Raw genomic sequence first — 25,867 nt, forward strand, 5'->3', positions numbered from 1 at the left:
GGCGCGGGACCGGGCGGGGGCAGCCAGGCGCGGGCCGGCGGCGGGTCGCGGGCGGGCTCAGGCTCGGGGGTGGCGGCGAAGGGGAAGAAGAGCGGCTGGGCGGGCGCCCCGTCGAAGCTGCCGCGGGGGAAGGGAGGTCCGGCGTCGGTTAGGAGGCCGAAGGGGGCGGCCGGCAGCCCCCCGTCCGGGCTGAACATGCTGCCCGCCGCCCGCTGCCCTAGGGCTCCATGCGGGGGCTGCCGGCCGCTGCCTCCCTGCTGCGGCGCCGCCGGGGCCTCTGAGAGCGGCGGGGCCGGGCCGGGCCGGATGGAGATGGGCTCCGGCCCCATTGGACCCCGCATCGGTGGGTCGGGCGTGAACTTGATCCCCCGGGGGGGCGGGGGGCTCGGAGAGAAGGTGCGATGGGAGGGGGCTGCGCCGGCCCGCACCCAGCGCCGGCAGGGAGGTGGACTGGGCGGCCCTGATGGGACAGGGAGGGGCAGGACACCTATCCTGCCGCGGGGCATCGCACCCCTCCGGTCCCGGACTTGGGAAGACCCACGTCCCTCTCACCCCTCCTGCCCCACGCTGCTCGGGGGGCACCGCGTCAGTGTTAGGGCAGCAGCAGCTCCGGGGTCTTGCCACCTGGGAACCCCCAAGAGCTGCGGAGCCTGGGCAAGAAACGGGATCTCTTCGGGGAGCTATTGGCGGCATGAACCGGGGCCAGGGCCTGGTGTGAGGGCAGCCCATCCAGCTGCAGCAGCCACTTGTCCCCAGTACAAAGGACAAGCCCCGCGATGCCGGTGCCATAGTGCAGCAGCAGGGATGGTCCAGGCCTGGACCATCACCTCTTGCCCCTCTTGATGCCTGGTCTTGCTGACTGAGCCTTAGCTCCTTGGGGGGCATGGACAGAGCTGAGGCTCCTGGGGCCCCTTATGCTCTCACCATCCCTCTCCTGTTCCTCACTCTGCAGAGAAGGGTTGTGGCTTGGAGGAGCATGTCTGTCCCTGAGGCCCCAGAGCTTGGGGTGTGCTGCCGGGGAGGGAATTGCAGGCCCAGCTATCGTGTCCATCAGCTCCACAATGAAGCATGCTCCGCATTTTCTCTGTCTTAAAGACTTTTCCTTCACACTGCCCTTCACAGTGGTGCTACCAGAGCTGGCTCCAGGCCTTTCCCCTTTCCTTCCCTCCCTGCTCAGCACCGGGAGCTTTCCCGATCCTGACACTGCCATGACATCAGCCTCTGCTTGGCTGTGCCCGATGCCAGCTCCTGCGTGCGGGCAGGTACCAGTGGCGTGGGCACCCCCTGACCTCAGCTGGAGCAGGGCGAGGGGTGCTCCTTCTGCCAGCACACCGTGATCCCAGCAGGAGCAAGGCAGGGAGTGATCCCGCTGCCGACACGGCCGCCTGTTTATTAACCCGGATTACCGGGAGCTGCTGCCGTCTAGCACTGGAGATATGCCGAGGAGATAGGCTGGAGCAGCCTCCCCCGCGGCGGGATGGGAATGGGGCTGTGGGCGGGGGGACTCGGGGAGGGTGCTTGATGATGTTTATGAAGCACTTGCTTTGGCTCCCGAGACGGCTGGAGCCCAGGGGCTGGCACCCAGGGAGAGGCCCTGGGACAAGCACCCAAGGGCGGGTAGACAGGGACTCGTACCCAAAGCTGGCATCCAGGGACTGGCACCCAGGGACTGGTATCCACAGTGCCTGCAGCAGCCCCTGGCCCAGCACATGGAACTGCTGCATGTCAGGGGAAGTGGAACAGCTAAGCCTCTTAATGATATTCTTCTGAGGAAAAAAATGGCCCTGTGGATGAGCTGGAATTAATGTCTGTTCCTGACGCCCGGCAGGACGTGTTCCAGGCTGCCCATCCTAGCTGTGCCAGACTGCTTCAGGAGGGAAGGCAGCCCCAGGAAAATGAACTAAGGATTCAAAAACCCTGTCAGTGGGGACATGGGCAGCCCTGAGTGAGCCCTGTGGCTTCTGGACCTGGGGGATCCCATGCCCAGAGTGGTGAAGCACCTTCCCCAGCAGGGGCTGCATTCAATCTGCCAAGGGACGACCTGGACCGTGCTGCTGGGGATACTGGACCCAGTGCTGTGCAGGCAGACCAGCCCATTGCCTGCTGTGCTGCTGCCTGCCCCACTGCCGGCGGGCAGAGGAAATCTCTCTGCGGGACCCCGATGGCAGTCATCAGCCCTGCTCCTCCCGGGCTCCTGCTGCGGCCCAGGGTTTCAGAAGCTCCTTGGCCGGGCAGTAACTCCCTTTCCCTTTGATTTATTGTTCCCGGGCTGGACCCCCTCCTCCTGCCAACCTACTTTTTCTCTCTATCCCCCCGGGAAGCCTCCCAGGCCCCCCTCCCCCCCTCCGCCTCTCCTTCCCCCCCCGCCCCCCCCGGCCCTCAAACGCATTCCTGGTCCTTTCATATACAGACGGAGGGGAAGGGAGACGTTGACTTTGAACCGGCCCCTTTGTAGGCGCGGGGCCCATTGTGGCGGTGATGGTTTTAGCTGGGGGATGTGGAAGGAGTCAGTGGGGTTTCTCGGTGTGTGCCCCCCCATACATTTCAATGGGGTGATTTTGGGGGGGCTGTGTGAGGTTACTGTGGTCTTTGAGCACCAGTGACCACATGTCTCTTCTGCCTGCTCCAGAGGAGATGGATGGATGCATCCTTCCATCAGCCCGTATCTGGAACCTGCTGGGGTTCCAGGCTTGGCCAGGCTCCGTCTAAGGCAGCCAGGGATCGGTGGGAGCCTGCTAAGAAAATGGGAGCAGAAAGAAAAGCATCTGCTTTTCTGGCTCGCTGAGATGGCAGCAGGCTGAGGAGGGCTGAGATGTACATCTGCTCATCCTCCCTTTGCTGAGTGTGCTGGTGTGGCGCTGGTGCTTGGGGACAAGATTTTAAGAGAGTGGATGAGCACAGATGATGTTTTATTCATGGTCAGGCCTCCCTTTTCTGCGGCAGGTGATGGAAAAGCCATTGGGGCTGTGCTGGATACCCCTGAGCTGCCCACCAAAGGGGGCCTGCAGTCCTGCACGTGGTGGGTCAGGGTCCCATGGTGAGGGGGTCACCCCAGGACCATCTAAGGAGGGCTGGACAGGGGGTTCAGCTCCAGAAACCCAATGCATGGAGGAATGCCGATCTGCTCCCTGTCAGCACAGCTTGCTGGGCTGCAGCTGGCCTAGGAGGACAGGATGGAGCCCGTGCTTCCAAACCTGGCCTAGGGGAAAATCACAGAGGGTGTTTTGTCCAGTTCTGTCCCCTCATTACAAAGGCCCTGAGCTGTAATGTGGGTCTCACCCACACCACCACAGTGCCTGAACCAGTGGGCCCACCCTGTTGTGTTACAGCTGGGGGAAATGAGGTGGGGGCTGAAGCCCTTGTATGTCTGCAGCACAGGTGCCCTGTCCCTGGACAAACGACTCTTCCATGCCTGGTGTGTGGTAGGGATAGGGATTCCCAGGGGACACAGGGCTCCTGTGGCCACTGTGCCCAGAGCGAGAGGGTCTTCCCAGGCAGAACAGTCAAGTCTTACTATAAGCTAGAGCTTCCCAAAATGTCTGGACGTGCTCCAAGAGAGATTGCTGGGTTGTGGGAGGAAAGGAAGGGCAAATTTGGGGACCTCGGCAGAGGGGAGTGGGTTCGAGGCTGGGTTTCCCCAGGACTGAGCCCTGGGGGTTATTTGGGGTGTGCATCGCCCAGGGGTGCAGCTGGAGACCCCCATGAGAGAAGCATCCCGGGTGGGTGCTTTCGCGGTGAGTCAGCACCCACCTCGGCTGCCGAAACCAGGAGAGATGGTATCAGCCTGATGGAGGGGCTGGCGTGATCAAAGGAGCTCGGCTGCACACAATGCGGGGACGCGATAGCCCTTATCTGTCATCCCCGAGGTGCGAAGGGCCCTGGGGGCGAGGGGCGGAGGAGGGGGGGTGGTGGGTGCTGCAGGGCTGGGTGCGGGGGCTCCCACCCGACCTTTTCCTGGAGAAACCTCTCCTAGCAAATACTGAGAAACAAGAAAATTATTTCCGTGTCTGGGAAAACCTTTGAGAAGGGTTTGAATGCTTCTCCAGCTGCAGAAGCAGGATGGCTGCTCACTGTTCCCTAGGGAAGGTTCGGGGACCCACAGCATCCTCTCTTCCTGCCCCCTTGTCCCACCCTGCTGTTGAGAGGAGCCCCCCGAGCCGCGGGCCCCACACCACACACTCGCATGGGTCTCAAACATGGTCGTTTAATAAAATCTCCTTTTAAAAGAACTACAATTCATACAACGACGACGAGAGGTGTGGGGAGAGTGGCAGCAGCCCAGGGAAGGGGGAGTGCAGGACACGGGGACAGAATCTGTGCCATGATGGCCTCTGTCAGCCACCCCGCCAGGGACAGGGATGGTCCCATGCCATCACCACTCACCAGCACATCCCTGCCACTGCTGCCTGCCCTGCCCGTGCCTGCCTGGGCGTGCAATGGCTCCAGTGAGTGCAACAGGTCACCTATGGCCACAACAGGACCTGGACATGAAGCCACACCTGTGCAAAGTAACCCAAACCCTGTTCTGGGCCTTCCACTGGAGGGGTTCACGGCCAATGCACCCGGGAGGCACTGAGGAGCAGCACTGGGCTCCAAGCAAGAACATGTTGGTGAGGGCTGGTGAGGCTGGACACAGGTAACAGAGTGGTGCAGGGAGTGTCTGAGGCCTGAGAGGTGCCTGGGATGGAGCAGTGGAGACTGTCACCTGCCACAGAGGGATGCCCAGAGAGCACAAAGTGCCAGGCTCCACAGGGATGCTGCCAGGGCATGGGCTCCATGGGGTTTGAAGCAGCACAGTAAACCCCCATGCCTCGGCTACCCCTCTACAACCCGGCTCCCTCCAGTCCTGTTCCTTCCTCCCCCACGGCCACATAAGCTTAAAAACAAAACCTTGAACCCTTCTTCGGAGCTTTTACCCCACTGAGGCCTGTGGTAAGAGAGAGCCCATCCTCTGCCAGCACAGCCTAATGTGGGCTCCCAGGCCACAGTGGCACTGGGACTGTCCATGCCCCAGGGCCCCTGAAGCCCAGCACCCCTAAAGGGGTCAGAACACAGGGCAGCATCTGAAGGAACATCCCCGGGAGCAATGCCAGTGCCTGTTCGAGCTGCTCCTGCTCCTGCCACTGGCTCCCAGAGCACTATCCTGCTGCCAGGAGCTGCCCAGTGTGGGGTGGAGGGGGCAGAATGGGCACTGAAGCCCTTAGTGATGCCACCTGCTCCAGAGAAAGGCTCCATCCCTGGCAGAAGGGCTCTGGGCAGGCTGGCAGCCCTGATGCCGGGCACGAGCATGCCCAGCCCGCCTGGCCCTCTCCTGCTTTCTGACCCTGTCTCTGGCCCCTTCCCAGCTGCTACGCATCAGCCCAGCCGCAGCCAGGGCAGCAGCCCCCTCCTCAAAGCCAACTGCAAAGGGACAGTGCCGCAGTCCCCCCCCCCCCGCCAATTTCTGTGCCAAAGCAGCCGCCTCCCTGTGCCTGCGAGAGCAGTGAGCAAAGGGCAAGGCAGGGACGCGATCACAGCAGCAAAGAGGACAAGGACGCTGGAAACGGGGGCAATCCCCCCCCCCATAGCTGTTAGTGGGTGTTTATTGGGCAGGCGTCGAACAGTCTGGCAGCGCGGGGTCAGCGTCCCTCGGCCCAGCTGTGGGTGCCCCCCGGCCCGTGAGCACAGTCCGTAGCGAGCTTGGGCGCAGGAGATGGGGCGGTTACTGGTGCGACTTGGGGTTGGAGGGGTGTAAGGAGGAGTCGTCAAACAGCGGGTTTCTCACTTCCATTTCTCCGGTCTGCCGTGGCGAAGGAGAGGGATAGGGGAAGGAAAAGGCAGAAGGTCAGAAAACAGGTGGGATCCAGCTGCCCCATCCCAAGGGGTTTGGGTCTGAATCCCAGCCCGGCAGGGAGTGGGGGGAGGGCGACCTAGTGGGCTGCGATGGATGACAAACACCGGGACTCACATCACCCTGGAAAGGCGCTGCCTCCCTGGCACGAGGGGATGGGGTGGGGTGATGTGTAAAAGCCAAGGTCTCGGGTGGAATGGGACCCCACAGCTGGGCTGGGGACCCCAGGACAGCAGTCCCAGCCTGGCTGGCAGGAACAGAGTTCCTTGCTCAGACTGCCTGCCTGCCATCAAGTGCCCTTTAATGGGCCTGTAAAGACCCAATGATGACCCTCGATCTGGGCCCTGATGGCCGGGCTCCACAGCTATTACCATGTAAAAGGCTCCTCTTCGTCCCTTTGTGCTCTTTGTACCCAGGGTTGTTAAGAGCTGCCCTTCCCCGAGGTCCCCTGCTAGCCAGGAACATCCTCTCTGGCTGTGAGGGGTCACAGGTCTGCGCTCCAGGCGTTGGAGTGGCACCAGGACGAGCCCCCCCAGCCCTGGTGGCCTGAGGGGTGACCATGTCCCTGTCACCACAGGGATGGTGGGCCAGGTGTGCCAAGGGCCGCTCTAGTTCTCTGCTCCCAGGGAAAAGCCTTGTGCCAGGACAGGCACTCTTGCCCACTGGAGAGCTTCAGTGGCAGTTGGCCAGGGACATGGGGGGAGCAGAGGGATCAGACCACCGCAAGGTTTGATGAAGAACGTGGAAAAGGCTCCTCACAAGGAACTGCACATCCCAGGCACATGCTGGACACCCCCACATGCACAGGGACCCCTGGCCCTCCTGCACCCACGTACCGGAGCCAGCCCAGGGCACTCATACACGGTGAAGTCTCCATCCTCATTCTCCTCATCAGATGATGCCGAGTCCGGCAGCTTGGGCTCCTCTTTATGCCTGGGGGGAAGAAGATGTAGAGAGGGGGTGAAGCCCACTGGGACTATTAGGGCCATCCCAGTGAACGGCAGGACACGCTGTCTGCTCCCAGGCTGCTTACTTCTCCAGGGAGAGCATCTGCTGCTTTTGGTGCTGGTAGTGGTACATTTGGGCACTCTGAGCCAGTGTCTTGTCCCCAGGCTGTGGAGAGAGCAGGAACAACTGTGGAGACTGGGCTTTGGAGGGCCTCAGCCTGGCTGGTGGGGGGCCTCCAGCACATGGGAATCCCTCCAGCAGAGTACTGGGGCCCAAGTGCCAAACACCCCACAGGGAGGGACCTGGGCGCCTTACCGAGATCTTGTCATAGGGCAGGGGGCTGGCAACTCGCTGAGCTGAGTAGTCTGCTTTCTGTGCCAGCCTGACCTCCTTCTGCAGCCTGCCAGGGAGGGGAATCAGAATCAGGGAATCACTAAGGTTGAAAAAGCTCTGCGATCAAGTCCAACAATTAACCTGGCACTGCCAGAGTCCACACCCACATGTTTTCTGAACACTTTCAGAGATGGTGACTCCATCACCTCCCTGGGCAGCCCTTTCTAATGCTTGACCACCTTTTCCATGAATCTTCCCTAATATCCAACCTAAATCTCCTTTGAGACAATTTGAGGCCATCTCCTCTCATCCTGTCCCTGTTCCCTGGGAGCAGAGCCTGAGCCCCCCCCGGCTGCCCCCTCCTGTCAGGGAGTTGTGGAGACCAAGAAGGCCCCCCCTGAGCCTCCTTTTCTCCAGGCTGAGCCCCTTTCCCAGCTCACTCAGCTGCTCCTTTTAAGACTTGTTCTCCAGACCCTTTCCCAGCTCCATTTCCTTCTCTGGACATGCTCCTGCCCCTCAATGTCTTTATTGCCATGAGGGGCCCAAAACTTAGCCCAGGACCTGAGGTGCCTCACCAGTGCCCAGTGTGGGGTACAATGACTTCTCTAGTCCATCCTAGTGGATGTGGGGCGCCCTAGGAGCAGACAACTCCTTCAGGAGCCTGTGACCCTTGGAAGGTCAGCCCTGCTCCCTGGGATGGCACCATGACCACCTCCATCCCAGGGGCCTGGGCACAAGGCACCAATGTGCTGGCAGTGTCAGCACCCAGTGCCACAGTGATGCCCACACCAGGTGCCACCTGTTCCCGGGAGCCTGCATCTGGCACACGGGTGTGTCACTACTGTCCTGCCCTGGCCAGATGATGCCATGCCTCGGGGGGACTGGCAAGGTCAGCTACTGTCTCTCTTCCAACCCCTCATGCCTGGGAAGCACAGGAATACACTGCCCTGGCACAGGGATGCCAGGGGACTGTTGGCAGCCCCAGCTCACCTGCACCAGCAGACGGCTGCTACGATCAGCGCTGAGATCCCGGCCACTGTGCACACCACGATCAGCCCTGCAGAGGCGGAGGGGACACCAAGGGACAGCAGGTGAGCTGGTGGCATGGTGACACCAGCCCATGCTTCCCTGGTGAGGGTGTGAAACCTCTTCCCCTGAGTTCCAGGGTCTCACCAAGCACCATGTTGTCATTTGCAGGGATGGGAGACGCCTCCACCGGGTACTTCTGAACCGTGGCAGTGGTGGGGAGGGTGGTGGCTGCCATGGTGCCGGCGGGACCCCGCTGCAGACGCCCCTCTCTCAGCCTGCTGGCCATGCGCTGTCTGCTGCCATCGGGCACCAGGGTGGCTGCGGGAGGAGAGAGAACAGTGAGCGGTGCCCAGGCAGAGGGCAAACCAGCCTGGAGTGCAGGGTCTGGCCGCCACGGGACCCCTGGCACTGCTGCGAGCAGGGAGCAAGCACTTACTCCTGGGTCTGCCGTCCTGTAGGGGGTGGTGGCGAGGAGCCTCTTGCCTGGCCAGCACATCCGCGAGAAAATCAATTTCTGCCTCCAGGCTGGGAACAGAGGTCCGTCCTATGGGAGAACAGGTGTGAGGGGGGCACTGGGGGGTGCAGTCGTGCACCCGGCCCCTGGGCCAGACCAGTACCCCCAAGAAGGGGCTCCTGTCCCAGCTCCAGCAGACACAGGTGGTGGTGAGTCTGAGCCCCCTCAGATGCAGCTCTCCCAATGCTGGGCCCCGGGACCCCTGTGTGTCCTTGCTGCTTTCGGTGGGATTTTCACCCCACAAATGCTGAAGGATCAGGAGCAACAGCATCTGCCCTCGTGCCAGAGGCAGCAGGTCCTGCAGACTCTGTGAGAGGGGGCAGGGTGCCAGCACCTGCTGTACAGACCTGCCCTGTGTCCCTGCCCCTGGGGTCACACAGCAGCCCCGAGTGAGGAGGGATGGGATCTGGACCAGGACAGACACTCCCCAACTGCCCTGCTGCCCCAGGGGTGAGGGGCAGCTTCAGCACGGTGAGTTACAGTCAGGGACCACCTGAACACTGGTTTTCACCCCAAACTGTCCTTTATGGCCCAGGGTGGCTGGAGCCACCCCAGAGCAGGGCTCAGCTTGGCTGTCCAGCAGAGCATGGGAGCCCTTGCTCCAGCAGAGGGGTTGGTTCCTGCCTGGTGGAACAGCTCCTTTGGGGAGGGGGCAGGGGTGTCCCATGCAGCTAGGGATATACCCCCAGGCGCTGGCCCCAGCAGCATCTCACAGGTCTCTGTCCAAGCCCATGTCCTGGCACAGCGCTCACCAGCGACATTCGTCCCTCAGAGGGCTCCTGCAGCATCAGGCACAGGCAGGACTCCCACTCTGGCCTGGGGGTGCCCACCCAGGAGGTGACAGCACTGGAGCAGGAGTGGAGTTGCTCTTCTCAGGCTCACCAAGCAGAGTCCAGCTCTGACACTCCCCACTGCTTTTAACAGGATTAAACTCAACTTCAAAGGCAGTAGACATCCCCATCCCTTTCCCTGACCCCATCTCAATCCCCATCCAATCCCTGCTTCCTTTGCCCCTATTCAGGCTGTCCCCTGAGGGAAGCCCTGGGGGATAAATCCAGACATACAAGGCAAGGTGGTACTGGCAGCTTGATTCCCTGATAATTCAAGGTTATAACAATTATGTCTCCTCTGGAATCTGTGCTCACTTCCAGTGTTTGGAAATAAACCCTGATTTCCCCTGGAGCCCTGCACAAAGGCCACCCTGCTGCCCCATGACTCAGAGCCACATGAATCTAAAAACAGTTTAAAAGGGGGACACTCTTGCATTAAACAAAAGCACCAAGAATCACAGTCCCCACATCCCCCACGCCCTTGTGTCCCCAAACTGCCCCCAGCCTCCTATTCTTGGCTGGAGCCCTGAGTTTCCTTGGCTCTTTGCACCCTGTTATTTCCATCCCAAAGCAGCACTATGGCCAAGTGGTGCCAGGTTGGGATTGTGCCAGTGCCATGCCCAACAGGTGAGTGCCATGGTGCCAAGGTGCTGGCACAGGGCCAAGCTCTCCCAGTGGGCAAGGGAGTTGGCATGGGACTAAGTGTGACAGCCCTGTGCCAGGGGACATCCTAGTGCCTGGGATGGGGATATTCTAGCTCTAGCTCCCCTCTGCACTGTGGGAAAGGTCTGTCCCCATTGCCATAGGACCTAGGGGACAATCCTGTCCATCCCATGGGTGCCACTGTCAGGCTGTGCTGGTGTTGGATGTGATGTGGCTGGAAAAAGGAAAAAAAATGTTGGAAAAGCAGCCAGAGCAGCTTCCAGGTCCCTCTGAGTCTCCCACCCTGTGGGAGTGTGTGAAGTGGCACATGGGAAACTGAGGCAGCAGTTTGGGGTCTCGGTGTTGCTGCAGCACCTGGGCTGTGCCACTTACCTGCACTAACCAGCTTTATCCCCACATTCTCTTCCAGTGGCTAAAAGCTGCCCACCTCCCATTCTGTGTAGCTAAACCTCCCCCAGTGATGCCACAGTTGCCACCACACATTTGAGGGCACCGAGGGCTGGGTCCTGCCAGGCACTGCGGGTGTGTGAGATGCTGGCCCTGAGCTGCTCCAGTGAACAGGGGGCCGGGGTGAGCCCCAGTTCCTGCCTGACTGCCCCAGGAGCAGGAGCAGAGATGCTGCGGAGGAACAGGGTCCAGGCAGGGTCCAGGCAGGGCACAGAAGGCAGGCAGGGCAGGGTCGGGACAGGGACAGGGCACACACAGGGCGCTGAGGACACGCACAGGGCGCTCAGGGGGCAGGCAGGGCTCATGCAGGGTGCGGGTGCCCTCTCATGGCAGTCGCCACCGCTGCTGCAGCAGGATGGCATGGCCAGGCTGGCACCCAGCCCCCTTGGCTGCTCCGTGCCTAGCCTCTCCTCAGAGCTTCCACCTCCTCAGGGCTCCACCCTGGGACACACACCCACCCTGACAGTTTGGGGAAACAGGGACCAAGGAAGAGACGTGTGGATTCTGCCCTGGGCTGAGGAAACCCGTGATTGACAGTGTCCACAGGAAGGCACAAAACTCCTAAAAGTCCACTAATTTCTATAGTCCTGCTCCAGGATGGCTGATGTCCTCCTTGGTGCTGGCAGCACAGCAAGCAGGGAAGGGGGAACCCCCATGTCTGTGATCTGAGGCCCCTTTTCCCCCTTTTCCCAAAGTGCTTCCTGCAGCCCAGCGGGGCTCCATGCTGGTCAAGCAGGAGCAGGGATGAGACCCACCATCTCAAAGCACGTCACTCAAACCCATCACAGCACAGACACATGCAGCACCATGGTGTGGGGGGGATTTTGGGGGGCTCAGAGCCCTGTGAAAGACAGCAGCAGCTGTGGGATGCACTGTATTGAGATTCCCTGCATCCCATCTCACCTCTGTGCTGATGCTGTGCCGGGTACACCAGGACCCCTACACACACTGGCAGGAACACACCACTCACATGCATCGCTCTCCTGAGACTCCAAATGGTGCTTTTCACCCCAAAAACCTGCTCTCGGGAGAGGATCCCTGGCTCCTGCCCATGCTCCTGCCAGGAACTGTGGGCATGGCACAGAGGCAGGATCCCAGGATCAGTGTCACCAGCAGTCACCAGTGGCTCAAGGATGCATAACCCTTTAAAGGAGCTGTCTATGCAGCAGAAGGGCTGCATGGGTATCCCCTTTAAAAGCTTAGGCATCCTTGGGCTGCAGCAACCCCCTGTTTGCCTCATATCCCCCCCTAAATGCAGCTATCACAGCCCCTCCTCATCCTCACAGCCTTCTCTGGTGCTGCTACTAGATGAAGGTACAGATAGGATGCGAAAGCCCCCATTGAAAAATAAATGGTGCCTCCCTGCCAAGAGGAGCTGGGCATCCTCAGGATGCTAAAATAGAGGATTTGTGAGGCGATCTCCCTTTTTTATTTACCACAGTCCCCACACTTTTGCTGCCACAAGCTAGTGGCATTGCTTGGGACAACAGGATGGGACTGGGAAAGACCTTGGTGTCACCATCCTCTCATGGTGGGTCCTTAGAGGATGGTACTGTGGTCCTGCATCTCTCTGGGTGAGGATGCAACTGTGGCCACATCCTTCAAAAAGGAGCTGGGTTGCTATGGAGACGCCAGCGCATGTGCAGCCTTTCCAAGAGGGGAATTTGCTCTCAAGACTTCACATTAAAAAATAAACTACAAGCAACTGCTAAAGCCATTCAGTGCCAGTGGATGAAGAGCCCGTCGCAGGGGCACTGACTGCTGTCAAATGCCAAGTCTAGACCCCATCCCTGTGCCATCCCCTCTCATCCCCCCCAGCCATCCCTCCCATTTCAGCCAAAAGGCCTTGCTTTGAGGGTCTCCCCTCTGATTTACAGGGTAATTCTCCAGCCAGGAGGAATGGCACTGAAGGCATGCTGGGTTCTGACATCCTCCATGTGCCCACCTGGGCAGAGCCATGGGAGAAGGACAACTCCAACTGCACCCTGACAGGACCCTGAACATGCTCAACAACACAAAGCTATCCCCCAAAACCCAGAGGACCCCTCCATGTCAGCATGGAGTTCAGATGCAGGGGGAGCTGCCTGTCCCACTCCTGTCCTTGGAGGTCCTGGGCTCCCCACAGTGCTGACAGGGCCACACCCAGTCACCAGAGGAGGATGCAGGTAGAGCAGGATGGGGTTGCCAGCCCGAAACCACCCCCACAGCTGAGGCGAGTGGGGTGAGAGGGAGAGGAGCAGCCACCCCCACAGAGATACAGCTGCCATTGAGAGAAGGAAAAGGATGGGGGGGTACTGCTGGGGTGGGGGGCTGCCCTGAGGCACAGAACCTCCCAGAGGTGCAGGGTGGGTGCGCAGGGAGGTGTGCAGGCAGAGAGGTGGGCGGTGGGTGCACCTACCACTGGGTGAGAGCTGCTTCTGGACACAGCGCCCGCGGGCGTCCTCCTGGAAGGGGGGCAGGCAGGGCCCGCAGGCACCTGACCCCGGCGGGCAGAACTCTCGGCGCTGCAGGGCACAGTCCAGGCTCCGGGGACACGACGCTGCTGTGGGGACAGGAGAAAACAGCTCAGGAGGAGGAGAGGGGTCAAATGCCCCCAGGTCTGCTCAGGGCCTCTTGGAGTGGGACCCAGCTGCCCCGGCTGTCCATGGCTGCTCCTGCTGCAGCTCCCAGCTATTGATGGGCTTCACCACAGCCGCCCCTCGGCCCTGCTTTGCCGTCACAAAGCCATTACCGGCTGCAATTAACCACGAGCTTAATGACCAAGGAGCTGGATTCGATGACCTTCATGGGTCCCTTCCAACTCAAGATAGTCTGTGACTTCATAACCTGCACAAGGCATGCAGTGCCCATCCCTCCCCAAGGGTCCCCAGCCCCAGGGTGCCACCATCCCGTGGAACACCCCATGGGAGTGCTCTGAGCCCTGCAGAGCTGGCAGTGACCAGGATCTCCTGCCCCTGCCTGCCCTGCATGGGGAACTGAAATCCAACCAGCACAGACCGATGCTTGTGTGGTGACTGTCAAACCAAAAGTCCGAAACCAACTGCCCCAAAGCCTCAGCAGAGTGTGGCAGTACTGGCACCAGCACTTAGGCTCCCATCCCTTTGGCATTCCCTGCAGGAAGCAGTGGGAGCCAGCCCTCCCTGGCACTGCACCGCACCCCAAACCTCGCTCACAGTTTCATAGGGCATCTCAGGCCCACATCAGTCCCAGAGAGTCTCCACTCCCTGGGTACAGGCATGAGTCCCTCATGCTCCAGCCTCACCAACCCATTATGCCATGGCAGTGCCATCATAGCTGGGTCTCCACCCCAGGTGGTCTCAGGCCAGCAGGACCTCCCTGGGGGACACAAGGTCCCCATGTCCTACACAAAGCTGAGTCCGGGACCAGGTGATGGTGGCTAACCACGTGCAGAGCTGGAGAGAGGAGCTGTGACATGAAGGGGCAGCACTCAGGTGCCACCTGCGGCAGGGGGCTGTGGGGACACGCTGGGGTCCTGGCTTTGATGGCGACACTGCTGGTCCTGCTGCAGCACGAGAGCCTCTCCCTCACAAGCTGGTGGCAGCGTGGAAACAGGTGCCCCTCAGTGCACCCAGCGCTCAGGCTGGGCACAACTGCGCGGGAGGAATAGCTGGATGGGGCTGCACAGCTGGATGGGGCTGTGGCACACAGCTGCCCTACTCTGCCCCCTCACCTGGCCGTGCACGGCCATGCCCGCAGCGTTCCCGCAGCGTTCCCGCAGGCAGCAGCAGGCAGGGAGCAGGACTGTGGGGCTGCGCTGGGAGCAGGGACAGGCTGGCCGCCCCCAGCCCGGCAATGAGTCATGGCTGGAGCCGGCTCCCAGCCCCCGGGCAGCCCCTGCCAGCCCTCGCCGCCCACACTGGCACTGGCAGCGCACCGGCCATCTGTGCCTGTGCCTGGGGACCGCAACACCGGGGAGAGCCCCGGCACCGGGCACCCCACGGCGAGGGGCACCAGAGCTGTGGGAGCTGTCCTGAGCATCCCCAGCCCCGCAGCACACCGGGGGCGAGGCGGGCAGCACCCTGTGCGCAGTGGAAGGCCCGAGACGAGATGGAACCGCCAGGACACGAATCGTGACAGTTCTGCTCCCCCAGCAAGGGTGCAGGAAAGATGTCACCTCAAAGCAGGACATGCAACCCCCTGCCTTTGCATGGCCATGTTTCACTGCCGACCTGCTCCCTGGAGGGTGCAGCCCAGGCAACTCCCCACTGCACTCCATGAGGAACTTATCACCTTCCCCACTTCAGCTGGGACTGGCAGGGGTGCAGCAACTGCAATTTTAATGTTGGCTCACCCCCAGGCCACCAGGCACAGCAGCCTGGATGGGGTGAGCTCGGGGTGGGAAGAAGAGCCCACCGTGCCCATGGGAGCTGAGTTTTTTGCTGACCATTTGCTCCTCGGGGATCGTGTGGGGCTCGGCCACGTGGCTGGGGGGCAATTAGCGCTTAATGGGCAAATAATCAGATGTTTAAGCACAGAAATTGTACTTGGCCCCTGGCTTCACCTCCCCAGGGTTACTCTCAAGGCCACTCTGTTTAAAAATCGGGGCAGGAAGATGTTGTGGCACCATGCAGCCTCAGGCTGGGGACATGTCACAGCCCCGTGGGGCACTGGGGGACACATCTGTAGGGGTCCCTGTCTGTGCCACAGGCTCAGGGAAACACTTCCCCCCAAAACAGGTGCTGCCAAAAGCTGATCACAGGTGGAGGAAGCCACCCCAGTGTGGGTCACCCCACAGCACCAGACATCGACAAGACCCTCAGAGCCACCTTGTGAGGAGTGATGGGGGCAGAGCTCTGAGCCAGAGTCCAGCAACTGGGTAAATAAAGCACAGGCTGGATCCCAGCAAAGGCTGTTATCTCTGTTTGAGGAATGAGCTGTGCTTGCCCAGCTGTCACTGGCTGCAATTCAGAGCTCCCCGTGTGTCACCAGGCAGTGACCGGTGAGCTGGCATTGCTGCGTGGGCACCCTGTGGGCTGAGGGGAGCCCACAGCAGCTTTGCCACTCTCTGAGCCTACCTCAAAGCCCGTGGGTCCCTATTCCACCCAGCTGTGGCCATGTCACCACTATGCCATCCACCTGTTACCAGTACCAGCATGCCTGCTGCAGCTCCTCCCAGTCTTGCCTCTGCACCTGCAGGGCAGCTGTTGAATCTGGGGGAGTTTGGGATCCCCCCACCCCAACCATGCCCCCTGCTTGGCACCAGTGCAGCCCAGCATGGCCTGGCCACAAGTGGGATGGGCAGAGGGACACAAGCTGGGGTCCAGCTGGAGTCCTGTGGGGACCCTAACCCTGCATGGCCCCGCCAGCAGGGCAGTGCAGACCAGAGGAGAGAGCAATGAATGATACGGAATGTGCGCCCAGCGCCAGACACGGCACAGCCACGATGCTGCCATCCAGATGTGCCAGGGGTGCTCAGAGGAGGGGGATGCTCCAGCTGCTGTCACTGCCCTGCCATGGTGCTCAACTCCTGTGCAGGTGGGCAGGGAGCCCGGAACAGCACAACTGGGGTAACCCCTTAAACCGAGCTGGAGGAGCCAAGTGGCTCCCTGCAGGCAGGAACCCAGACAGGAGCCAAGCCCAAGGCCAGCGAGTGCATGGGACACTCAGCAGCTGGCACAGACAGCAGGTGGGCATGAGCTGGGGACACGTGTAAGCAGGAACAGACCCATGCCCAGGAAGAAACGGGCATGTCAGCTGCAAGGCCTCTGGATGTGTTATCCATAGGGGAAAGCTGAGCACAAAGCTCCATGCCCCAGGACTCACCCTGGGGAGAGCTGTGCCAGGTGCCCAGGGTGGTACTCAGGGCCAGCAGAGTGCTTGTGACAGGGGGTACCCAGGCAGGGCACAGAGCACTGGCAGTCACAGACTGGGTGGAGCAGCTCTTCCACAACCATGCCAAAACATACAGGTGAAAAAGAAACAAAAATAAACCCGAGGAGGACATCTGTGAGGCTGGGGAGGCAGGGACTGCCCCTGCTGCGTCACTGCTGCAGATAGAGAGATAAAAGTGAACGTAAGAGGATAATTAATTAGCGCTGAGCACTGGTTCGAGTGTTTAAGGTCCCAGCAACACCAACACCCAGTGTCCCTCTCAGCTGCCAGCCCCAGTGCCAACTGTGTGAGCTGGCAGAGCTCACTGGGCACAGGCTGCACAGCCGGGTGGGCACAGAGCAGCCTGCCCAGGACCACCGGGTCTGGCCCCTCTCTGGCAGCAGGACACAGCACCTACTGGGACATGGGCACTGAGAGTGGGGGGATATTGGGGTGTTTGGGGAACGGGGATGCAGGTCTCACTCCCACATTGGGCCCTGCATGCTGGCTGAGGCTGAGGGAAGACCACAGCAAGGGCATGGCGGAGCTCCAGCAGTGGCGGCAGCCCCCGCAGGGCCTGCAGTGCTGTGGTCTCTGCCAGCTCCACTCCAAGGTCACTCCTTCTCCTCTTCCTCGTCCTCCTCCAGCCAGGTAATGTGGGAACTGCTGTGGGGCCTGCCTGCAGCCTGCCTGCCCTCCCAGTACTTCCTCTGCCAGCTGGCACTGGCCGTGGCTCCCTCCCAGCTCTGCAAATTGCTCCTGGCTCTGAAGGAGTGCTCTGGAGCAGGCCCTGGGCAGGCTGATGGGCAGGCACCAGGCAGGCACGCCAGCATGATGCCCCCACCAGACCAGAGCCCCCGAGGTCTCACTTCCCCCTGGCCACAGCCTCCCTGGGTAGGGGCAGTGCTGCTGCCCAGCAGCGGGCAGGAACAGGCCTTGCTGAGGCACCCCAGCACCTCACGTCCACTGCCCCAAGCCCAGGGATATGCCGAGGTGTGACAGGGCAGTCATGGCATGACTGCAAGCAGCTGCAGTAGCAATGCCAGGCTGGATGCTGTACACACCAGCCACGAGTGACACATGGAGTGACTGCAGGATGGACACCCCGCTGCTGGCTGAGACCTCGTGGGCTTCCTGACCCAGCTGCGTCCCCCTGCCCTACTGTCCCTTGCACTAGGAAACAGGTGGAGGGGACTGGGCTGCACCTCCGGAGCAGTGCCCACTCCTGAACACAGCTGGCACCACTGCTCGGGCAGTCCCCATGCAAACCCTGCCACTGCCAGCAGCTGCTCACGTCACCGCTGTGCTCCTGCCCCTGAAAATGCAGCAGCCAAGCCCCCTCCCACGCAGAGACAGCGGAGCAGGGCTCTCTGCAACGCTGACCCCACAAGCCAGGAGTGGGGGGACGCTGGTCACATCACATCACTGCTGGGGACAGAGCACGTGGCACAGCCATGGCCACCAGTCTGGCCCCATGTCCTGCAGCAGCACTGGTGCATGGTAGTCCACCAGCGAGGGAGCAGCTGCAAGTGTTTCTTTGTGCTTCAGCAGATTTGGTCTGGCAGATGCCACATGGCACCAGCTCCCATTCCTGAGGGTACCAGGGCTTGTGTCCTGGCTCCCAGCTTCAGCTGGTGGGTGCTGAGGTGCGGCCCAGCCGGCAGAGGTGATCTCCGGCACAGCTTCTGTCACAGCCAAGAACCAGTGCCAACAGCCTTGCGCCACAGGCTGGAGACAGGGAACACCCACGGGGAAGCCCTGGGAGCCTGCACAGCAAACACCTCACTGCACCCTGCTTCCACCGACCGCACAGCCCCACCAGACACGGCTCCACCCAGAAATGATGGAAAAAGGCCTCATCAGCACTCCCCCCACTCCACCTCCCACCCCCACCCTCACCCTGCTGCTGCTGCTTCGGGGCCACCAGCCCAGAGCCTTGGGCTACAGGCAGTGCAGGCACCCATGCTGCAGCCCTGAGGCCATCAGGATGGGCTTCCGGAGCCTTGTCCTGCTCCAGGTTCAGTGCCAAGGGGGAAGGGAGACCCGCGAGGAGCCGAGCCAGGCTCCCGCAGAGGTAGAGAGACGCCAAGCCCTCGGCATCCCCAAACTCGTCACCTCCTAACCACCAGTGTTCCCCCAAAGCCTGTCCCTGTTCTAGAGGAGACCCCATCTACAAGCATCCCAAAACCCCAAGTTGCTCCTGTGATCCCAGGCTGGGGCAGAACCAGGCAATCTCCACCAGGCTGAGGGAGTGGAATTTTGTGTCATCACTGCTCAAACCCCTTAACTGGGCCAGAAAAATCCCTGTTCCTTGTCCTGGCAGCCTGCTTGCTGTGCAAACGAAAGAGCTGGATTGGCAGGGCTGTGGGAGCAGGAGATAGCACCAGGATGGGTGGAAACCAAACCAGCAAACCACAGATCCAGATCCCAGCAGAGACTGAGCAGCTCCTAGCCTCTGGCTGGTGAGGAGGGCATCAAGCCAAGCGAGACACCCCTGGTACCCCAGCCTCAACAACCCCGGATGCTGACAGCCCCAGCTCCAGCCCTGCAGAGGCTGCCACATGCAGGATGTGCACCACTGCATCCTCCCTGTGCCCCCGCTGTGCCAGGGGGTCTCCAGCCACAAGTGGCTTCAGATATTCAGAAAGAGAAGAAAGAATAAAAAAAAGCAAGAGGCAAACCAGGTGCCACATGCCATTTCCCCAGGCCTGCCCTCCCAAACCTGCTGCTGGCTTCGCTTCACTGCACGCACACCCACCCGTACCCGGGACCCCAGGATGCCACCGATGCCACCTCATCCCAACGCATCTGGCTGCTCTTTGCAGCCTGAACCACCCACTTTAGGTCTTGTTTATCAGGTTTTGCTCAAGTAAATACCAATGAGCTTTGTACATGCCCTGAGCCTGCTGGGGCCAGGGTTGGGTTCTTTAATTCCCTTTTTATTGGGCAGGTTTTGCACCGTGTCACAAGTGAAGCAGCTGGTGGGCAGGGCCACGGTGCAGAGCAAGCATCAGTGAGGGGCCCCTCCTCGCACCCCTGGGCTGCTCTGGAACACCCCAATGAGCAGCAGAGCACTGTACTGGACCCTTGCTGTGCTGGCATCACAGGGGATGGGGAGCCCCAGCACCACAGACCCACCTGAAGCGCTGAGCAGTCTGGAAGGAAGGGATGGGGTCCAGCTCTCTCCTCCAGGCATTCCTGGGCACTGGCCCATCAGCAGGAGAGTACCCCATGGGTACACACCTGCCCAGTGGGCTGCAGCAGAGCCACAGCCCTGGGTGAGCTCTCCCTGTGGAGCCACTGCGGATGGCAGAGAGGTGGGAGAGGGCAACCCACCCCACAGCTCAGCACCCAAGGAGCTGCCAGGCCAGAAGCCACCACAGCTCAGTCATCTGAAAGCAGCCACAGGCTCCCACGCACTCCCACTACTGGGCTGGAAATACCCACCTGGAGCAGCAGCACCACTGTGCCCACCAGGGCCAAGATGCTCTTTAGCAAAGCCAAAGTCATCCCACCCTCCACTGTGGCCCACACTACCACCAGAGACATCTTGCAGCCTTTGGGAAAGAGGCACCAGCACGAATTCGCTGATGAAAGCCTCGGGCAGCTCAGAGGTGGCATTGTTCAAGGTGGGGAGTCTGTCTGTCTGTCCAGCTCCCTTTGTCCAATCATTGCCTGGCATCAGCCCTGGTGCTTCCACCAGCCCATCACCCTGAAACAGGTGCCTGGGGACGTAGCTCCTCACCCACGGGTGCTGGAGTGACAGGGGCCAACCTTTATGGCTGTTGGAACAGCCATTAGAAAAACAGCCATTGGAGCAACAGCCTTTGGAACAGGGGCTGGCAAGAGGACTCTGGGTGGGCATCCCCCGTGCCCGCGGACATGCAAGAGCAGAGGCAGGCAGAAACACCGGGGCTGCAGCATCCACCCCGCTGGGGCTGCATCCACGGCTATGCCCACGCTGACTCAGCCAGCACCAGCGATAAAGACCTGCAGGGCCATCGTGTCCCGTGGGGCAGAGCCCAGGAACTGAGAGGCCCCATCAACACAGAAACCAGGGGTCCATGGGATGCACAGCTACGTCCCAGGGGTGCTGGTGCATGCAGCATCCCAGGGCTCTTGAAAAAGGGCTGCAGATGGTGCCAAAAGAGCTGGACCCAGAGATTTTGGGGTATATGCTGCATAGGAAGAGCCAGCACAGGGAAACCCTCTCCTTCCTAGGCAGGAAGCCAGGAATGATGGCTGCAGAATGGGTCATATTATAGCAGCTCACCGGGCCGCCCTCTCTCCCGATGTAGGGCCCTCTCTCTCTCTCTGAAGGTGCAAGATGATGAAGTCCCTGAGGCAGAGCAGCTCCTCGCCCACAAGAGAGCTGCGAGCTCCCCAGGAGCAGTCCCCTGCTCACCCCCAGCCTGGCCCGAGCAGCAACCATGGGTGCTCCGGGTGCACTGGAGACTGCCACACCTCCTGCCTCCACCACAGTCTCCTTTCTGTAGGAACGGAACAGGGGCCAGGAGCCCAGGGAACCCCTGTATCACGATGAGTCAGGGTCCCTGCCAGCACTCAGCTGACACGCCACCTCTCATGTCACCCACCTGGAGCAATGAGTTCCCACTCAAACAGCAAATACCCCTCATAGGCTTTGCCATCGTCCATCCGTGCCCCAGCATGTGCCATGGTGTGCATGGGTTAACACAGGCAGCTGCAGCCTGCAGTGCTCCAGGATGGGATAAGGCAAGGACCACGACCTGCTCCGGCTGCGTTTCCTTCCTCCAATTCAAAGCTCACTCCAGGCACTTAATGGCCAGCTTCTTCCCGTTGCAATTCTCGTTAGCTGATGAAGTGGCTAATTACAGGCCTGCAGCTGCCATTTGGAGCGGCAGCGGCGCTGGGTTATGCCCAGGCACAGCAGGGAGATACCTCAGCGCCGGCAGTGGGTTTTGGGGGCAGCCAGCCCAGGGGAGCCACTACGCACCTCAGGGACCAGACCCTATGGGTTTAATGCAGGGATGGGACTGATGGCAGCTCCTGTACCCTGTGACCAGGGACCCAGCACCTTGCACCTGGGGAGAGGCCATCCCATTGCCCCTCTTGTCCCTGGGCACCAAACCACCCATCCTGTCCGCAACATCCCCCTCACCACATCGACGCTCTTGTCCCCAACAGCCCCCATTAACTTTCTCATTCCCAGAGTCCCCACTGTGCTATCACCCCTCCTGTCCCCAGCATCGCCACATCTCTCCTGTCCCCAGCACACTGACCATCCTGTGACCCCTTCTGTTCCCCCTGCCCCTGCCGCACTGTCACCCCTGTTACTCCCCATCACCCCTCTAGTCTCCAGCATCCTGTCCCCAGTGCCCTGACCATACTGACGCTGTGCCCCCCCAGAAGTGCCCAGCAGAGCTAAGCCGATTACCTCCCTTAATACTGCCATGGCCCAGAAGAGGCATTTCAGGCAAACATCAGTGTGCCTTCCCCTGCGCTGCAGAAAGACCCGGGCACCCTGGGGACTGAGAGGTCCCTGGGGTGGGGGACTGGCCTCCAGAGCTGCCAGGAAATCACAGATCCAAAGGACCTGACCCTGCACAGTGCAAGCAGTATGCCCCTGGCTCTGCAACCACAGTCTCCCCACCCTGAGCTCCAGCTCTCCCTGCACCAGCACCTCGTGGGTATTGCTGGGGTGCACATGGACTTACAAATCTCCAGACAGCTACAGCAAAAGGGATGAGGGACTTTCACCCCATCTCTTCCATAAACTCTTCTTTGATGTTGATTCTGCACTTGGAATTATCAGACATCTTTCCACTAATTCCCCCTCCTCAGGCCTGCAGACAGAGCCCTGCCCATGTCCCTGGCATGGGTACCGGCTCCTTGGAGCTCCGTGGGACCCTTGTGCCCCACATCCCAGCTCCTCCACACCTCACCCCCACAAGAGCTCCTTTCCCACAGTGGGAACCAGCTGAGTGCATGTAACCCCAGATAACAGGGTGGGGATGTTATCTCCAAGAATAAAACCACATGGAAAATTAAACTCGGGAGCAGCACCCCAGCCGCTGTGTGGAGAAGTCTGCACCAGTGTGGCAGAGGACACCCCGCCATGCAGCCATGGGGGCTTGAAGGGACAGGGTGGCTGAGTGGGACCACTGTCCACCACACCACCACTCCCAGGGGGACCCAGACAACCTTTCCTGTGCCCCAAGGAAAGCCTGGGGCTGCTTCCTGCAGCCCGACTCTCAGGATGTTGCAGGGCTGAGAGACCACTCCCTGCTCACCCACCGGGCAGAGCCCCGGGCAGCTCAGCAGGGCAGCCAGGCCCTTGCAAGCACCACGGGTGTAGTGCCAGCCCTGCTGTCTTGCTCCCAAGAGGGGCTTGGAGCTTGGAGCTGCTGCAGCTTCAGGGGTCAGCATGGGGGTCCCTGGGGCCACTGCGCCCACCGCGTCCCAACCCCCTCCCCAGTGCAGCAATGGACGAGCAGGCAAGGAGGAAAAGCCAAGAGATGGACAATCCCACAACAGGCTTCCCAGGGGATGGCTCCTGCCTAGCTGTGCCCAGCTGGGAGCTTTGAGCAGTCCCTGCACCACTGCAGAGCAGGGGCAGCCAGTATCAACACCAGCATCTGTGCTCTCACCCACGTCCCTGTGGAGCGGCACGAGGAGGAGCAGCAGCGCAGAGCTGGCAGGTCAAACGTGGCCAAATGGGTCGCTTGGACCGCAAAGAACAACTCAGGTTTTGCTGAGCATCTTCTCCAGATGTTTGGGATGAGAAGTGATGGTGTGGCAGCGGGGCTGGGGGATTCAGGATCATTAAAAAATGGGGTTCCAGCCTGTCACCCCATTTGGAAAACATTTTTTTTTGTTGTTTACAATAGTAAGAATGATAATAATAGATTAAATTTGGCAACCCAGTTACTCAGGAAGGGGTGAGAAATACAGCTCTCACTCATGTTCCAGGAAATGAAGCCAAAAAACAAGGCAAGGCAGGGGCTCTGCCCAAAGCCTGGTGTGATAGATAGAGACACGTGGGAGAACAAAGCCCAGCTGAGGAGCAGCAAGCAAACCTAAACCACCCTGCAGCACCTCCAAAGCACTGCTGTCCTTCCTCCAGCTCGGAGCAGGTTCACAGCAAGACGAGGATGTTACTGTGCCACGTGCAGTTGCATCCCAGGAGATGGCATCTGCTGCAGGGACTCTGGGTCGCACCGCCAGCCAAGGAAAGTGAGGAGGAGGAGAAGGAGATGCCAATCCCCATCTGAAGAAGCTTTGATGAAGCCGCAGAGGCAGAAGGACATGGGTATGGTGGTGTAGGACCTTCTCCCTGACTCTCTCCTTGCCAGAAGCCAGCTTCAGCAGCATGCCACAGAGCAGGAGCTGCTCCTGGGCCTGCCACATCCACCTCCCAGCCATCCCCAGAGAAAGCCAAGCTTGGCCCCATCTGCCCAGGAAAGGCAATTATAAAGTGAGAAGAAACAGGCAATGCTTCCTGTGCCCCACTGCACTCAGAAAGGAAGGTGGTGGGGTTGGTTCAGCGATTCCTTTCCCTGCCCAGTATCCCAGGATATTTCTTCAGCCATCCCCAGGAGAAACCTACCTGGAGCTCCCCACTGCCACATGCCACACAACCTCGACCTCCTGACAATGGGATGCTGCTGTTGTGAACAGCGCAAAGACACCATCCCCAGCTCCTCTCGAGGGAAAGAGGTTCAGTAGAAAATCCAACTCCGTGTGTGCCAAGAGCATGCAACATCCCAGCACTGGAACAGGCTGCTGATGTGGTGCCAGGCCCCTCACACTCACCTCACCTCCAGCATCCTCCTAGGGCTGGGAAGGGAGGGGAAGGGAAGGGGAAACTGTCACCATCCCCCTGACAGCACCCAGGCACAGCCTCAGGCTGCGCCCAGCAGCCCCTCAAAGGACCCTACCCCACCAGCATTGCCAGGCCAGATGATCCCACACCAACCCCTTAAATTCAGGAGCAGAGGAGATTATGCTGGATCACTGGTGGCTCATCTGAGCACCTCTGGCTGGGCCACCCAAGCCTTGGCTCGTGGGAGGAGGGGGAGTGCAGGAGCATCCTCACCTCCGCCTCCAACCCGCCAACATGGAAACACACACACGTTTTGATCCACTGGGAGATTTAAAAATTATTGCACCTTCCCGCCGTCCCTCAGAGCAGGCGGGAGCACGGCGTGGCCACCCGGGCCCGGCTGACAGCAGGCTGCTTGCCCGGCGTCCGCCTGCCCGGCGTCTGCCCTGCCGGGAGCCAGAGCAGCGAAACAATATCGGATCCGCAAACAATGCTGGGAGCCAGGAGGCCCTTCCCGGCTCCTGCGCCAGCGAGGCGGAAAGCACCTGCCCGAGACAGGCCGTACCTAGGCAGGGACACGGCACCTCCCCGGGGCGGGCGGCCGTGGGCAGCCACAGCCTTCCCTGCAGGCAGCAACCGCGCTCGGGGCTGGCTGGGGTTTTGGGGCCGTTGTTTGTGCCCATCACCCTGGTGCTGCACCCCAGCAGTGGGCACAGCGCAAGGGGACATGGAGCATGTCCAATGCCGGACCCCCCAGGAGAGGAAATGCCCTAACCCAGAGCCCAAAACTCAAACAAATCAAACCTGAACGCCCCGAAACAACCCTTCAGCAGAGAGCAGGGCAGCTTAGGGCGGTGCTGCGCGGGAGGGTGCGAAGGCCACCCATTCCTTCTGCCCCGGCGGAGAGCAGAAATGTCACCGTCACTGGTGCAGCCCCGCGGGGCGATGCTGCGGCCGCTCCCGGGGCAATGAGGCAGGTGGGCAAACAGGGCTCCCTCCAGCGCAGCCCCCGGCGGCTCCCCAGGATGGCTCGGTCACTGCAGCACCTTTATTTTTTTCTTTGTTTCGGTGTTTTTTGATGTTGTTTTAATTTTTCCCCTACCAATAAAGGCGCTTCATGAGGGCCGCTCCCATGACTGTGTGCTCCCTCCCCACTCCAGGATCCACATCTGTGGGTCCCTCCAGCCGCCCCAACCAGCTGCTGGGGACCAGCCCTGCGGCGCTGCCACCCGCTGCTAGGCCCCTGCCTGCAGCAGCGGGCAGGAGAGCGACGGGGCGGCGCTGCCCGTCCCCGGGGAGCGCTGCTGGGTGCGAGAAACCCCCGTGGGGCTTCGTGGCAGGGGCACCTCCTACCTTGCTTCCACCCAAGAACACGAACACCCACGGGTGCTGATCCCTCGTGGGGAGGGGGATACTGGGGGAGAAGAGTGGGGCAACCGCACCAGGGTTCGTCGTGGGAGGGGACACGAGCATCCGCGGGGGAAGGGAGAGGACACGGACACGGGAGTGGGGGGGGAACGAAGAGATACTCACCGGCACGGGCGAGGCGCAGACGGAAGGATCCGAGGGCGGCGAGCAGCAGCAGCAGCGCTCCGCGGCGGGCGGCAGCGCCCCGGGCCGCCACCATCGTCCACGGC

The 25,867-nt window shown here is 60.8% G+C and overlaps 1 protein-coding gene across 5 annotated transcripts in view; it reads right to left on the bottom strand.

Annotated features, from left to right (window-relative positions):
- Positions 1-4,184: 4,184 nt before the first annotated feature.
- Positions 4,185-25,867, bottom strand: part of NPDC1 (neural proliferation, differentiation and control 1) — a 47,818-nt gene continuing 26,135 nt past the window's right edge. Inside the window, exons 2-10 of one of the 5 annotated variants that reach the window (XM_042052210.1) lie at positions 25,764-25,867; positions 12,993-13,136; positions 8,577-8,684; positions 8,285-8,458; positions 8,102-8,168; positions 7,094-7,178; positions 6,864-6,943; positions 6,667-6,763; positions 4,185-5,779 (exon numbers count right to left, since the gene is read on the bottom strand). In XM_042052210.1, coding sequence (XP_041908144.1) covers positions 5,702-5,779; positions 6,667-6,763; positions 6,864-6,943; positions 7,094-7,178; positions 8,102-8,168; positions 8,285-8,458; positions 8,577-8,684; positions 12,993-13,136; positions 25,764-25,857 — 927 coding nt within the window. In that variant the 5' untranslated portion in view covers positions 25,858-25,867 and the 3' untranslated portion in view covers positions 4,185-5,701. Of the gene's footprint in view, positions 5,780-6,666; positions 6,764-6,863; positions 7,179-8,101; positions 8,169-8,284; positions 8,459-8,576; positions 8,685-12,992; positions 13,137-19,184; positions 19,240-25,763 lie in introns of those variants that run through there. The other 4 variants (XM_042052206.1, XM_042052205.1, XM_042052209.1 and 1 more) reach the window with 4 other exon arrangements.

The sequence above is a fragment of the Corvus kubaryi genome, unplaced genomic scaffold, assembly GCF_017639235.1.
Source record: "Corvus kubaryi isolate FWS band 111438036 unplaced genomic scaffold, C.kubaryi_AGA036_p1.0 78, whole genome shotgun sequence".
NCBI classification, from domain to species: Eukaryota; Metazoa; Chordata; class Aves; order Passeriformes; family Corvidae; genus Corvus; species Corvus kubaryi.